Here is a 12,976-nt window from a genome sequence, read left to right as displayed (position 1 = left end):
TTCATTATTACTAATCTCTTCTGCAAATCTGTTTAAAACATACTGATTGATATGTAGAAAGTTATATCTGAGTATCTTAGGAATGTATACCCGTGGAAGTATATCTATGGAAGATATGTCAGACAGTAGCATGTCCTAACCCCCTTACATTCTAAAATAATAGGGAGAGATGAAAAACACGAGCTATGAGAACTCACTTTGTTCTGCTATGCAACTCAGGTAAATAAACTTTATTAAAAAAACCAACAGCAGCTGAACGAGACAAAGCCTTATATACACTTGTTCTCACACCTGGATTTCTGCCTTGATACTGTATTGTCCAAATTGGGTTCAGATTGATTCTGTACTTCCAAAAATTAATTTTTCCTTCTATCATGAAAAACGTACCTTACTTCTTCCCTTCCTTTTTCATCTATGACTATACCTATATGATTAATTTATTAAGAGCATTTTCCCTACTTTCTGTCAGAAATCTGTACACAGTTGATAACTGGCAAATTTTGGGATGGAAGAGCTCCTGCTTGCTAAGACAGTTATTACAGAATTTTTTACTTAATCTTAATTTTTTATTCATTGTTTAAAAATATACTGCCTTGCAAACCCTGTGGCTGTAGGCAGTAGGCAATGAATACACTTTGTGCTCAAACAGAAGAAACAAAATGCACCAACAGACTTAGATTCCCACTGTATGCAAAGCATTATAATAATTTTCAGGAAAAATGAAGGAGGTCAATTCCATGGGAACAATCTGCAGTTTAAATGGACCGCCAGCTTTGCCATGAAACAGTCTAAAGTCGAGGGGCTGCTGTGTGGACAGACTGGTAAGCACTTATCTGTAAAGCACAGTCATCCCACTTTTCTTCACTCTGAATTCCTTCAATATATGAACAACATAGGAATGCTAAAGTATTATTTTCTGAGCTGCATAGGCTGTATAAGGGAAATGAAAAGTGTAAAAGCACATCAACAAACAAATCAGATCTTTATATTTTACAATTATAATCAAGAGCAATGTAAACACAAAGCTGTGATTCTTTATTAAATTCACTGGTTTGCCTTCCCTTCTACATTAATTGTAGGTGCATGCACTCTGTACTCAAATGCAGCATTAGTGTTACATGAATTCTTGCAAATTAGGTTGGCAGACTTTTTTATTTTTCAAAATGTTCCATATTAAATTTTAATATCATAGCTTTGATATATAAGGTATTTTATTTTTATTGATCTCATCATAAATGTAATGAAATTTGCTTTTGTCTTTTATTTTCAGATTCTAAACTTGAAGGTTCCCTTAGAATGGGAATTATTTAGTTCTGCTGTTAGCATCAATATTTTTAAGGTTTTCTATGAGGAGGCTGAGAGCCAGAAGATATATAAAGAATAGCAATGTATTTATGTCCCATGATTTTTAAGCCAATCTCATTTAGAGCCCAGTTAGGGACTGTGAACACTCACTTTAGTGATTTTACAGCTGGGAGGGATCACTGTGATCATGCAAGGTGACTGGGCCAAAGGTTTTTCCCAAAACTAATTCTAGACTATGTAGTATTTCAAAAACAAGCAAAAAAAATCTTATCTTGACTAAAGGCTTGGGGGGACAGACACAGGATCACACACTTCTAATAGACCATTAACTATCTTCATTAACAATCCCCCTATGCTTTAACTGAACACATAGTTGTGTAATTTGCAAAATAAAGGAACCAAATTTTAGCTATTGGATCTTTTATAATCTTTGGCAACCAGATTATAGAGCCTGGTATTAGTAATTAACTACAGATCAACTAATTATTCCTTTAATCATTTCTTGAATAAGCTAAATGAATTAACTGAGCTCCTGGAGTCTTTCAGTCTAAGGCACATTTGTCAACTCCTTGATGAGTCCTGTGACTCTCCTCTGAACCCACTGCAAATTATCAATATCTGTACAGCTGAAAAAAAAGAATTAAGGAAAAAGTTTAGAATTAGATTACAAATAAAGAGTTCAATTTTTTCTATGCTGACTCAAGAGTCCTGTGTTTAACGATTCAGTAATCACACTTTGCTATTTTCAGCTGTGAGTTTGGGCTGTGGTTCTGCCTAGTAATTCAATAAAATAAAACACAACCTGGAAATGAACAACAGGCCTTTTTGGTGTTGTGCAGACACTTGGTTGCAAACCCATCAGTATCTACTGCCTTTACCCTCAGGCTAAGATTTAATTAACTTGTTATCACCCCTCTACATTACAGAACTGAAGAGATGGACTACAAAAAAATTAAGTGTACAGTCCTCTTCTTGGCAAGAGTAACATTCCCAGACATAGACAGGCTCCAAACTGAGACTATTATGTCCATGTGCAAGGAAAATGTCAACAACAAACCAGATTTCAGCAGTTGGAATACATTTAAATGACAAAAAAAAGGCTTTTTTTTTTTTTCTGCAGCTGCATGAAGTGACAATTTTGAATGGTTTGAATTAGACAAAGTGGAAACAGGAATCATCACCCAGCTCTATCTTCCCCATCTCTACAGGCCATCCCTGTAAGTAAGCCCTTTGACTTTGGCCTTTAACTATAAATAATCAGCATATAAAATATATTTTATACATAGCAGTACTACATAGCATGTGACTGGAGGTCCTATGGCTCTCACTAACTACTCAGTTTAGTTTGTTTCTCAAAAAAAATTTGCTTGCCTGACCTCTATATCCTTTTGCAAACATTTTTTTCCATTTTTTTTTTTCCTTAGCAATTCTGGAATTAATTATTTCATAGACAGCTTGATTAACTAGCACACAAAAAAGCGGTTTGGTATCTTTAGAAGCTTTAAGCATTTTCCAGATCTTTGCAAAATATTCTGCATTAATCATTTCACAACCTTTCAAATACTCTCTAGGAAGCTTTGTTATTTTTTATCCCTACTTTAAGACATTACTCAAGATTCTCAAGTCAGAATCCTAACTTGAAAGATAAGCTGTTATATCAGCTGCTTCTCTTACCAGCCCAACTTATCTGAATTAATTCTCCTTCCATTTGTGATTACACAATATCCTTGCATGAATTACCACAATTGATAGCTGGAATGTATCACAGGGAAGCATTTAATGTCTTTTTAGCTGTATTTTAGTATAGCTAAAACAGGGAAGAGGAACCAGATAATGAGATTAGGCAGCTTTCTACAGACCAATTGCAAATATACTGTAGACATTGTTAGGAAACTTTGGCAGTTTCCTTGTTAATTTTTCTTTTATTACTGGCTTGAGAAGTTCAACAAAGGAAAGTGCAAGGTCCTATACCTGGGTAATGGCAATCCCAGGCACATCTATAGGCTAGGCAGAGCAGTCATTGAGAACAGGCCTGCAGACAAGGACTTGGGGGTGACAGTTGATGAAAAACTCAGCAGGAGTCAGCAGTGTGCACTCACAGCCCAGAAAGCCAATGCATCCAGGGCTGCATCAACAGGAGTATGGCAGCAGGTCAAGGGAGGTTATTCTCCCACTCTACTCTGCTCTTGTAAGACCTCATCTGGAATATCTCATATGGTTCTGGTGCCCCCAACCAAAGAAGGACATGGAACTGTTAGAGCAAGTCCACAAAGCTGATAAGAGGACTAGAGTACCTTTCCTAAGAAGACAGGCTGAGAAAGTTGGGGCTGTTCAGCCTGGAGAAGAGAAGGTTGCATGGGAACCTCATAGCAACCTTCCAGTATCTGAAGGAGGTCTACGAGGAAGCTGGAGAGGAACACTCTGTTAGGAACTGTTGTGATAGGAGAAGTAGTAATGGGTATAAATTGAAAGAGATGAAATTTAGATTAGATATTAAGAAGATGTATTTTAATGTGAGGGTAAAACATTGGTTGCCCAGGGAGGTTGTGGATGCCCCAACTCTGATGGAGTTCAAAGTCAGGTTGGATAGGGCCTTGAGCAACCTGGTCTAGTGGGAGATGTCTCTGCACAGGGCAGGAGGTGTTGAGGCTAGATGATCTTTAAGGCCCATTCCAACCCCTTAACATACTATGACACTAGGATAAGTAACAATGTAAGCTCTGATGAAATGATTTGAAAATTTAGGAAAATAGCTCATACAAATAAATATATTGTGCCACATGCTATGGAAGAATTCATACAAGTCTATTATGCAAATCACTGACTATATTAAATTGTCAAATTGCCACAGAACAAAATATATCACAGAACTCTCATGCTTTAAACATTCACTGAAATTTCAGTTTTATTTCCAACTGGAAAACACAGATAATACGCAGCTAATCATTTACTTTTTAAAGCAAAGATGTTCCTATGTCTGGCCAGCAGAATGATGAAACAAAAGACCTCTTTTCTTACCCTTATTGTACATATTGGTTGGTACTTGGACGTCACTCAGACTGATGTTCACAGGCAAGTTATTGAAGTGGTCATTTGGCACTAGAATGAACTCCTTCCCCAGCTCCAGATAATTTCCTTCTTCATCTCGTTCATTTATGAGCACGGCATTGAAGTATTCATACTGCAACAGAAACCCACATTCTGTATTCAGAATACACATACAGTATAAAAATAAGAGGTTTGAATAGTTTAACATATCTATCAAACCACTGATTAACATTTACATGTATCTCTATGTAGAACAGTAGAATAAGAAATTTTTATCAGCTCTCAGATTCCTTCTATACTCCTAGCACAAGTACATTTCTGAAACCAGATTTATCAATACAACTTGAAAAAAACCCGTATTACCTCAGCTCTCTGTCTGCCCTGAAAATATTAAGGGAAGTCCAAAAAAACCTCTGATAATAAACAATATATGTACTATTTTTTATACAAAGCCCTCTAGATCTAAATGATTTCCTGGGTGATTATTTAATTATGATATCTGTGCTTAGCTTACTTCCATCAATTCAAGAACTACTATCAGCACTGAACTTAGGCCTTGATGAACTAAAAATGGTCTTACTTCCCAGGAATATTAACTACTGCTGTAGTTGCTTCCCCAGTGTGTACTGATTGACATGTCCTAAAATTATTTGGTTTTTACTGAATTTTAGAAATACATATCATAGTTGGTTTTGTAAAATTATGCATACTTTAATACAGACAAAAAAATTAGCAGTGACTTATTTTGAACAAAAAATTATTGTCTGCCTGTTACAGATTCCTGAAGAGTATTTGGCCTATTTTGTACAGAACTATTACCAGATAAGCAAAAGCAATTTAGATAAAATTATTGATTTCTTTATGACCTAGTTTAACCAGAAATTCTATCAAGCTTTGAAGGCAACAAACAGTGCAGACTACTTTTTAACCTCTTAAATAACCTAAACCTTGTCAACAGTTTGTGATGTGTTTCTTAATTGAGAGAGACCAAAGTTTACTGTCTTTGAAGAACCACTTTCATTTAAATATGAGTCTCTGCCTCAACTATTCATTTGAAAGTAAATCTCTATAATATTTAAAAATAAATCTATGCATTCATAGGTGATACATATTTATACAACCTGTACATGGATAAATATATTATACTATTTGCAAAGCTAAAACAGACCAGTAAGTACAGAAACTTATCAGGCTTTTCACAAGCATTCTTTCTTAATGTGTTATGTAACTCATTCTATTAAACAAGAACCAGCTAAAATCTTAAAATCTATATAGTTCCATTAAGAGGCTTAATTATGTAAACACTATTTTAGATGGAAGCATACTTGGAGAGCAGTTTTCCAAATCCTGCTCTTTTAACTTTTGGATTTTCAAAATGGTCAACTAGTAGTTTGGATTTCAAATGAAAGTAGAATACAAAGGAGCTCACTGTTTGTTAGTAAGGCTTTGAGGACCTTCTGTGTACAACAGTAATATTCAGATGAACTTAGTGTTCCACATACCATTAATCACATGTAAGAAAGACCGAGGCACATCAGTATTTGAAAGTCAATTTAATGGAAATTAATCTGACATGATTAAACATCTGACTTGAAAGTTATTCAACTGGTTTATGCTGAGATGAGCCAAATAGTCTGCTGCATACATTTCATGAATACATTCAGCTATTGAATCCTAAAGTTCTAGAAACAAACAGTTACACTGCCATTAACTAATTAATTCCAAAAGTTATTAGGATTATCCTACACTTGCCCAGACACTTCCTTTCTTGCTACCATTTCACAGATTGCCACTGTTACAGATTTGATTCTTGTCATACTAAAACAGAAAGGATGAAGATACATGATCATTCCCAAGAAACACCAGTTCTCAATCTATTTGGGAGAAGCCTTCTCCATCTCTGCTTATTATCCAAGCTTATCATGGACCATTAACTGCACTGCATGCCTGCTGCCCACATGTGACAGCAGCTTTTTCAGTTATCCTTTCTGTAAAAGCCAAGGAGAGCTGGCAGAAAAGCCCAACTCGTATCTCCCATCCTGGTGACTAATAGAATATTCCTTCCAACATTAAGCAATGCACTAATGACTGTTGTAAAATGCAATTCTACTCCAATCACAAGCAAGGAAGAAGTAAACTGTGCAGCTTTCCATGATATATTAGATACTATCTAAGTCTGGAAGAAAGGCTGATATTCCATCCCCTGGGAGAACAGTGATAAAAAAAATGATATATTTCATACTTATTTCTTGCCAACCACTTGTCTCTTCACAGCCCTTGGACAGCTAAGTTCCAATAGGGTGAGGATGATTGTTTCATCTTGTTTCTAAACTGCTTGTTTTCTTGTCCTTAAGGACATGAGGGTTTTTTCCCTTTATCTGTGTTGAACATGACATCACCTCCACAACTGCTGGAGCCACAGATAAACCACTGTGTTGTTTTCATGAGGCTTCTTTATAAATCTTATCAAGATTGTCACAGAGAAATGAAGGGGGTTTTGTCTTTGTGTTTTCTGATTACAGACCACCACTGAAAGCATTCATACCACCTACCAAACTTTAAGACAAAAGCTGTATTCAAATATTACACTTTAGGCAAAAGAAGATTAGAGTTGATGAAAAAAGATTCTGTACTAAAACATGTAGCAAAATACTGTTCTCCTTTAACTGAACTTAAGTTATGTATCATGGAATAATTTGTACAGTAATTCACATACAGACTTAGTGATTTCAAGGATTTAAATTTAACTTGGTTTCTATAATACTTTGTAAATGGTAAGAAAAATGGACAAATTTTAAATAAGGATGTCAGAATATACACAAAATCACCTCTAAAAGGCTATTATTTCCTTTCATTCAATGGCTTATTTCCTTTTCCAAAGAAGCTAATTAGTAGACATCCTCCATCATACTCTCTAAGTGGCAAGGCTAGCCAAGTATTAAAATCTGCTATATTTAAAAAAAATTAAAACCACTTGTTTTACAATTAAGGACATTTAGGACTGACTGTTTCTTCAGATGATTTAGTATTCATTGATTTATTGGTCTAAGTCTGTATTTTCTCTTCAATTCTACAAGTGTATACACAATAATACAATTTATGGTAGGTTTTTAAAATTGAATTGTAGCATCAAATAGTCCTTATGGTATTGTAGAAAATTAATATTTTCCTGGGGTTTTTTTCCTGTTTGATTTTAGGCAATGTGGAAGGTATCTGGTTCGTTGAGGATTTTCTTGGAAGTGAGAAGCCTACAAAAATAACATCATTAAAACAGTCCTGCACATTCTTAGAGTTAAACATCAGGTAATATATACAGCTCAAAAACAGTCCTGAAAAAGATCATCATTTAAGCAGAGCTGTTATGCAGTGGCTTCTCTGGGCACTTCCTTTCCACGGAAGTTATTGAGTGTGACAGCTGAAAGGTGATAGAAGGAATATTAAAAATTGAAGAAAAAATATTAAAGCAAATCCATCTGGCATTCTGACACTGCATTCAAGATAATGCCCAAGGGGAAGGATAAAGTCCTGTTTGCTGACAACACAAATACTCTACCTAAGCTCTTAGAGAAAATGACTTCAATTTAATCTTGTCAATGGAGGTCAGTCTTTGATGTAACCTTAACCAGGTGAGTTCTGAGTGCACAGAATATAACATGCCAAAACGTTATTAGCTTAATAAATAACAAAATAATTATCCAGGTTGGGAGAACAGGCAGGCTCTACTGTACCTGGAAACAGGAGAGTCTACACCAACCTTACATATAGACTTGCAGGTGAGCAAGGAAATCTAATTCATGTCATCTGTTATACAAATCTTTACATCTAAACATCAACTTTTATACTTTTGTGCATTTACATTTGCTCAAGTAAACACATTGGGTTTTCCTGCTTGTACATTCCTTAACTGCATCTGCATGTTTGATTCACCATTTTGAAAGGCCATATTGTATCATAACGCATACAACAAAGTGAGGCCATAAAAACTGGGGACAAATAAGAATCTCAGCTTTCATTTCAACCCTTGTAAAGAAATTCTTTCAAATGCAGACGAATAAAGCTAGAACAGTGCTCAACAGAACAAGCACTGGACCATTCTGCCTCAGCAAGGAGCTAACCATATTTGTTCCAAAGAATGATATTGTTAATAGTCTGCAGAACCCTGAGCTGCTCTGACATACTGCTGTAATCATAGTAGACAGAGACTTATGGGGCTGTTAGGAAACAGATCACAGAATTCTTTTACAGGATCATTCACACAGACAGGCAAAGGCAAGTTTGTTTTAAAGCAAAAGACAACTTCAGCCATAATAACAAATGTGTGTTGTGTGATAGCTTAGAATGGCTGCCATGGACATCTGTTAATTATGATAAAAATTAATTCATTCAAAATATATAACCGGAAAACTGGGGAAGTGCAAGGTTTGTGGCCTGCAATGAGAACCACAGGGGTAGGTTGCAGGGGAGAACTGATCTGCAAGGCAAGGAAACACTGAAGTTGTCTATTCTGGCTTAGCCAATTATTTTGGCACAATGTCTCAACTAAACAAGCACCTTCATTACAATGGATACTTGGCTGAAACAAGACTTAGATACCATGCTGAAAACTACTGCACATCTTGCATAACTGCAGCATTGTCCAAACTGTGGTAGATGAGTGACATTGTGCATTGTCATTTACATTTACCTTTCTGTAAACAGATATCTCATGATGCTTAAATTCTTTATCAATATTTGTTAACACTGTAAACAGCATATTTGTTTAAATATAAATATTTACTGTTCAATTTAAAAGATACATTCTAATGCAAATTGGCCTTGCAACTTAGAGATTACATGGCACATAAGACTAAACATGTATCAGTTTATGTCACAGTATTTTAAAATTAAGTATTTGGGGTTCTACCAGCATGAAAGAATGCAAGACAATTTTAGTTTGATATTTTTTTTATCTAGTACAGAAATTATTTTTACCAAGACATCATAAAAACATGTCTCACTCAGAGCTATGAAGGGGAATGATTTGCACTAATGGGTCAGCACTAGAGCAGTCTTGGGGTTACATTGATAATTCTTAACTATTCAAGAACCATTTTCACAGTGTTTCTGCAGCCTTACAGTTCATCTAAAGAGAAAGCTGAATGTGTCTGAGAGACACTAAATTAAAGAAAGTTTGTGGCATTTACACTGCACCTCAAAATATTAGAACACTGGAGAAAAAATTAACTACCAGCAAAGAACATGGAAATTCAAGGGGTAAGCAAAACCTAGCATTAAATAGCACAGACAGCTAGAAACGAACCATAATTGAAATATCTATAACAGTTTCAGCAAAATAGCTATTATCAGCAGTGAGTTTAAAAAAAAAAAAAAAGTGGGAAAGTTTATGTTCTCAAGACTCTGACAAGTAGGACACATCTCTAAAGAGGACAGAAATGTTCATGATATGCAAAAAGCAAAATGAGAAAAGTTGCCCACTTTGAGAGAGGCTTTCCTACTCCAGAGCACATTGACAACAATCTCCACCCTGGTACTCATATGTTAAAGACGAGGTAGATGTCTGAATGCAGTTCAGTTTCTACAGCTCAAAAAAGTCTCTTTTGACAATTGTCCACTAAGAAGATTTGTGTTTTGAAGCATATGATTAAAGCTCTTGTATCCAACAAGTTCACCTGTTTAGTGAGCAAGTATAAAAGGTCATAAAAGCAAACTGCCACAATTTAATAAAAACTGTTCTGAATTTTAAAAAGCTTTTAAATTTGACAAAATAGCATCTCCTGTTGTAAGACAGAATCCTTATAATTTTCAATTATTCTCTGAAGGTTCCTCCTTGCCCCTCTGTAGGAACTTCCAATACTGTTTTTTCCCCTTTTTTCATGTCTTTGTTCAACACCAAGGCTCAAAAAACACCTGGGATTTGAAACGTTGTCATCAGTCCCTCTTTAATTATGGAATTAGTACAGAAACATTACTGGCATCCTTGAAAAAACAACTGAACTGTTTTCTACACAATCAAATTAAGATGACCTTTCCCCAGGCTATCCATTCTCTCCCAATATGATTACCCTATTAAAATTGCCTTAAAAGAGGATAAATAAGTAATACTTTATTATAGTATCAAATCTATTATAGCAGCATGCAAATGGATAACAAATCAAGGTCTCAGAACTCTTGTAAGGACTAACTGATTCACTGAACTTGGCAAGTAGTAAGCAATTCTGATAACTGTTTTAAACCACCCACTAAAGTTAAAAAAACATCACTTTCAGTTATAAGTTTCAGATGAAGCTTCCTTATCCTTTTACAGATAAATAGCTTCAAAAATATTTATTTTTTCATATAAAAGCTCTTGAGAGTCTCTTCTTTGCCACAGGACTGAACAAAAACACTTTGCTTACTCTTTGGTAAACACACCAAGGAAGGAGAAAAACCTTCCATAACAGGCTTTTAGTTTGACATTTCAGTCACATTGATGAGACTTACTGGACATCTAATGTTTTTGCTGGGTCCCAAAATGCAAGTGTTCAGTATGTTCATTTTCATACACATAAAGACTTCCAAGGAATACTTTCTGCTAAAGAACAAAACAAATCCCTGCTCTGGTGGCACTGTAATTCTTCCCTTCTCCAAATGGGTGTATGTTAAAAAGATACCAGTTGCATAAATGAGTGAATTCAGAGCCAGGAATCATGGTCCTACAAAGCAGGAGTAAACCATGGAAGAAATTTACTGAAAATTTCTAGAGCAACTTTTATCAAGACTTTCATGACTAAAGCGAATCATCTTGCAAACAGTATACAATAATGGTAGAGCCTGTGAATTTGTGAAGGTTAAGTGTTTCAAATCCACATAACTACCACCAAGAGCAGACAGCCTGTGGCCCAGTCAATGAGCCAGGAACTCTAACACCAGGAAATAATGAAAAGGCAAAAATCCCCAACCTGGAAAATCTACCAGCATAGTAATGTGGTCCTTTGATAAGGCTTATCATCTCTTGCACATATTGCCAAGTCAGCATGACAGGAATACTTCTGGGTCTGGGACAGCCCCTTCTCAGCTGCAGCCAAAATGTCCCCACTGCACTTTCACTCTGGCCACAGTGCATTCAGAGCTCCCTTGACTCTGCTTCTGCTGGGGATGCATCTTCCCAACTCACTCCTGATAGACAGGGTAGAGAACTCTACACTTAATGATTCCAATTCAGAAACAGTAGTAGAAGACCTTCATTTTTCTTACTAATAAACATGAGATGTTCTTTGGGCTTTATGTAAGAAACACTTTGGAAGTAGCAGCAATTAGCCTAAAACTTTTCACTCCTAAAGGACAAGTTCTGCGCAAGATTAATGAAAACAAATTACTTCTGAACACTTGAGGATGTTAAAACAGTTTTGAACACGTTTGTATCAAGCTTGCCATTACTTCCATCCTGCAGTAAGAACAAGCCTCCCTTTTCAGACTAGGAAAACCAAGATACAACATTACACAGTTAGCCTTGACTAGATTAATTGCAGAGCACTAAAAACCCTCACTGTGTCTCATTTTATTTTTAGGCTAGAAGTACCATCACACTGATATGAGTGTGGCCAAATTACAGATGCAGAATACTTACAGCAACACACAGGCTGTCAAGATGCCTTCCTACTAAATTCCACTTACTCAAATGTTCTCCAAACCAGTTTTATGGTGCTGATCTTTTAAAACAATTTATACCATTTGTGTATCATTTTAGATATAAAAAATCTAGAATATTTTAATTCAATTTAATACCATTTTTATTACTAGCTAGAACCATGGGATTCCTAAATTTATCTTGAAAGTCCTAGAGCTAACATCAGGCTAGTGAACAAGTAGGATCGACAACTTCTACAAGATAATTCTGTAAAAGAATATTCTGCAAAAGGAAATAGCAAAATAACAGCAATATTTTCTAAAGTTTTCATCCTATCACAAGGTAAGCAGTGAATGATATTCAATATAGGACATTAAAAATCCATTCATACAGTTTAAAATGTGCTATAGAAATAGAAAAGCAAACTATTTCACAGATAAGACAAAAACTTTTAAAGTAAAATCAGTGTCATTCCATGCATGTTCAGCTCATCTGACACATTCAGGTTGAGGACAACCTCAAGGCTGCTTCTAATTACCAGTGGAGATGTATCTGACTTTTCTGTGCCTTTTTACAATCATATGCCCTAAGTGCCTCATTCTTACTTCCAAGCAGGAAGAAAAAATATTTCTCAAGCTCTACATCTTCTCTGTGTCCCTTGAGAAGCAACTTTAACCCAGACTCTTCAGTCTAAAGCACACATATAATGCTGCTTTGTACTCAGCAAGATCTGTACTGCCTCCTCAACAAGATATGCTCAGGGACAGTGCACAGCCTATTTATAGCATTGTGCAGGGCTGGGGGTTACTAACTATTCCCAGAAATAGAGAAAGTAACAAGAAGTTTGTATCCAGCAGTCAACGACATTTGAACACTAATCCCTAACCATGGGTCTGAATGATGAATTAAACATGTACTTTACCAGATTTATTTTTTTCATACCAACAGGGGATAATCAAAATAATTAAATAGCAAAGAACTAGAACAGAACAAAATTTCATGGTGCTCACTGCAATC

General features: G+C 35.6%; 1 protein-coding gene across 1 annotated transcript in view; it reads right to left on the bottom strand.

Moving 5' to 3' along the window:
* The window catches only part of LOC103807973 (voltage-dependent calcium channel subunit alpha-2/delta-3-like), a gene marked incomplete at both ends in the record, with an annotated part of 83,316 nt that overhangs the window by 40,727 nt on the left and 29,613 nt on the right, over positions 1–12,976 (bottom strand). The window contains one exon of the mRNA XM_009080728.1: positions 4,324–4,486. Coding sequence (XP_009078976.1) covers positions 4,324–4,486 — 163 coding nt within the window. The remainder of the gene's footprint in view (positions 1–4,323; positions 4,487–12,976) is intronic.

Source organism: Acanthisitta chloris, unplaced genomic scaffold (assembly GCF_000695815.1).
Source record: "Acanthisitta chloris isolate BGI_N310 unplaced genomic scaffold, ASM69581v1 scaffold11470, whole genome shotgun sequence".
Lineage (NCBI taxonomy): Eukaryota > Metazoa > Chordata > Aves > Passeriformes > Acanthisittidae > Acanthisitta > Acanthisitta chloris.
The sequence above is the reverse complement of the archived record's forward strand: the minus strand, read 5'-3'. Positions and strand labels throughout refer to the sequence as shown.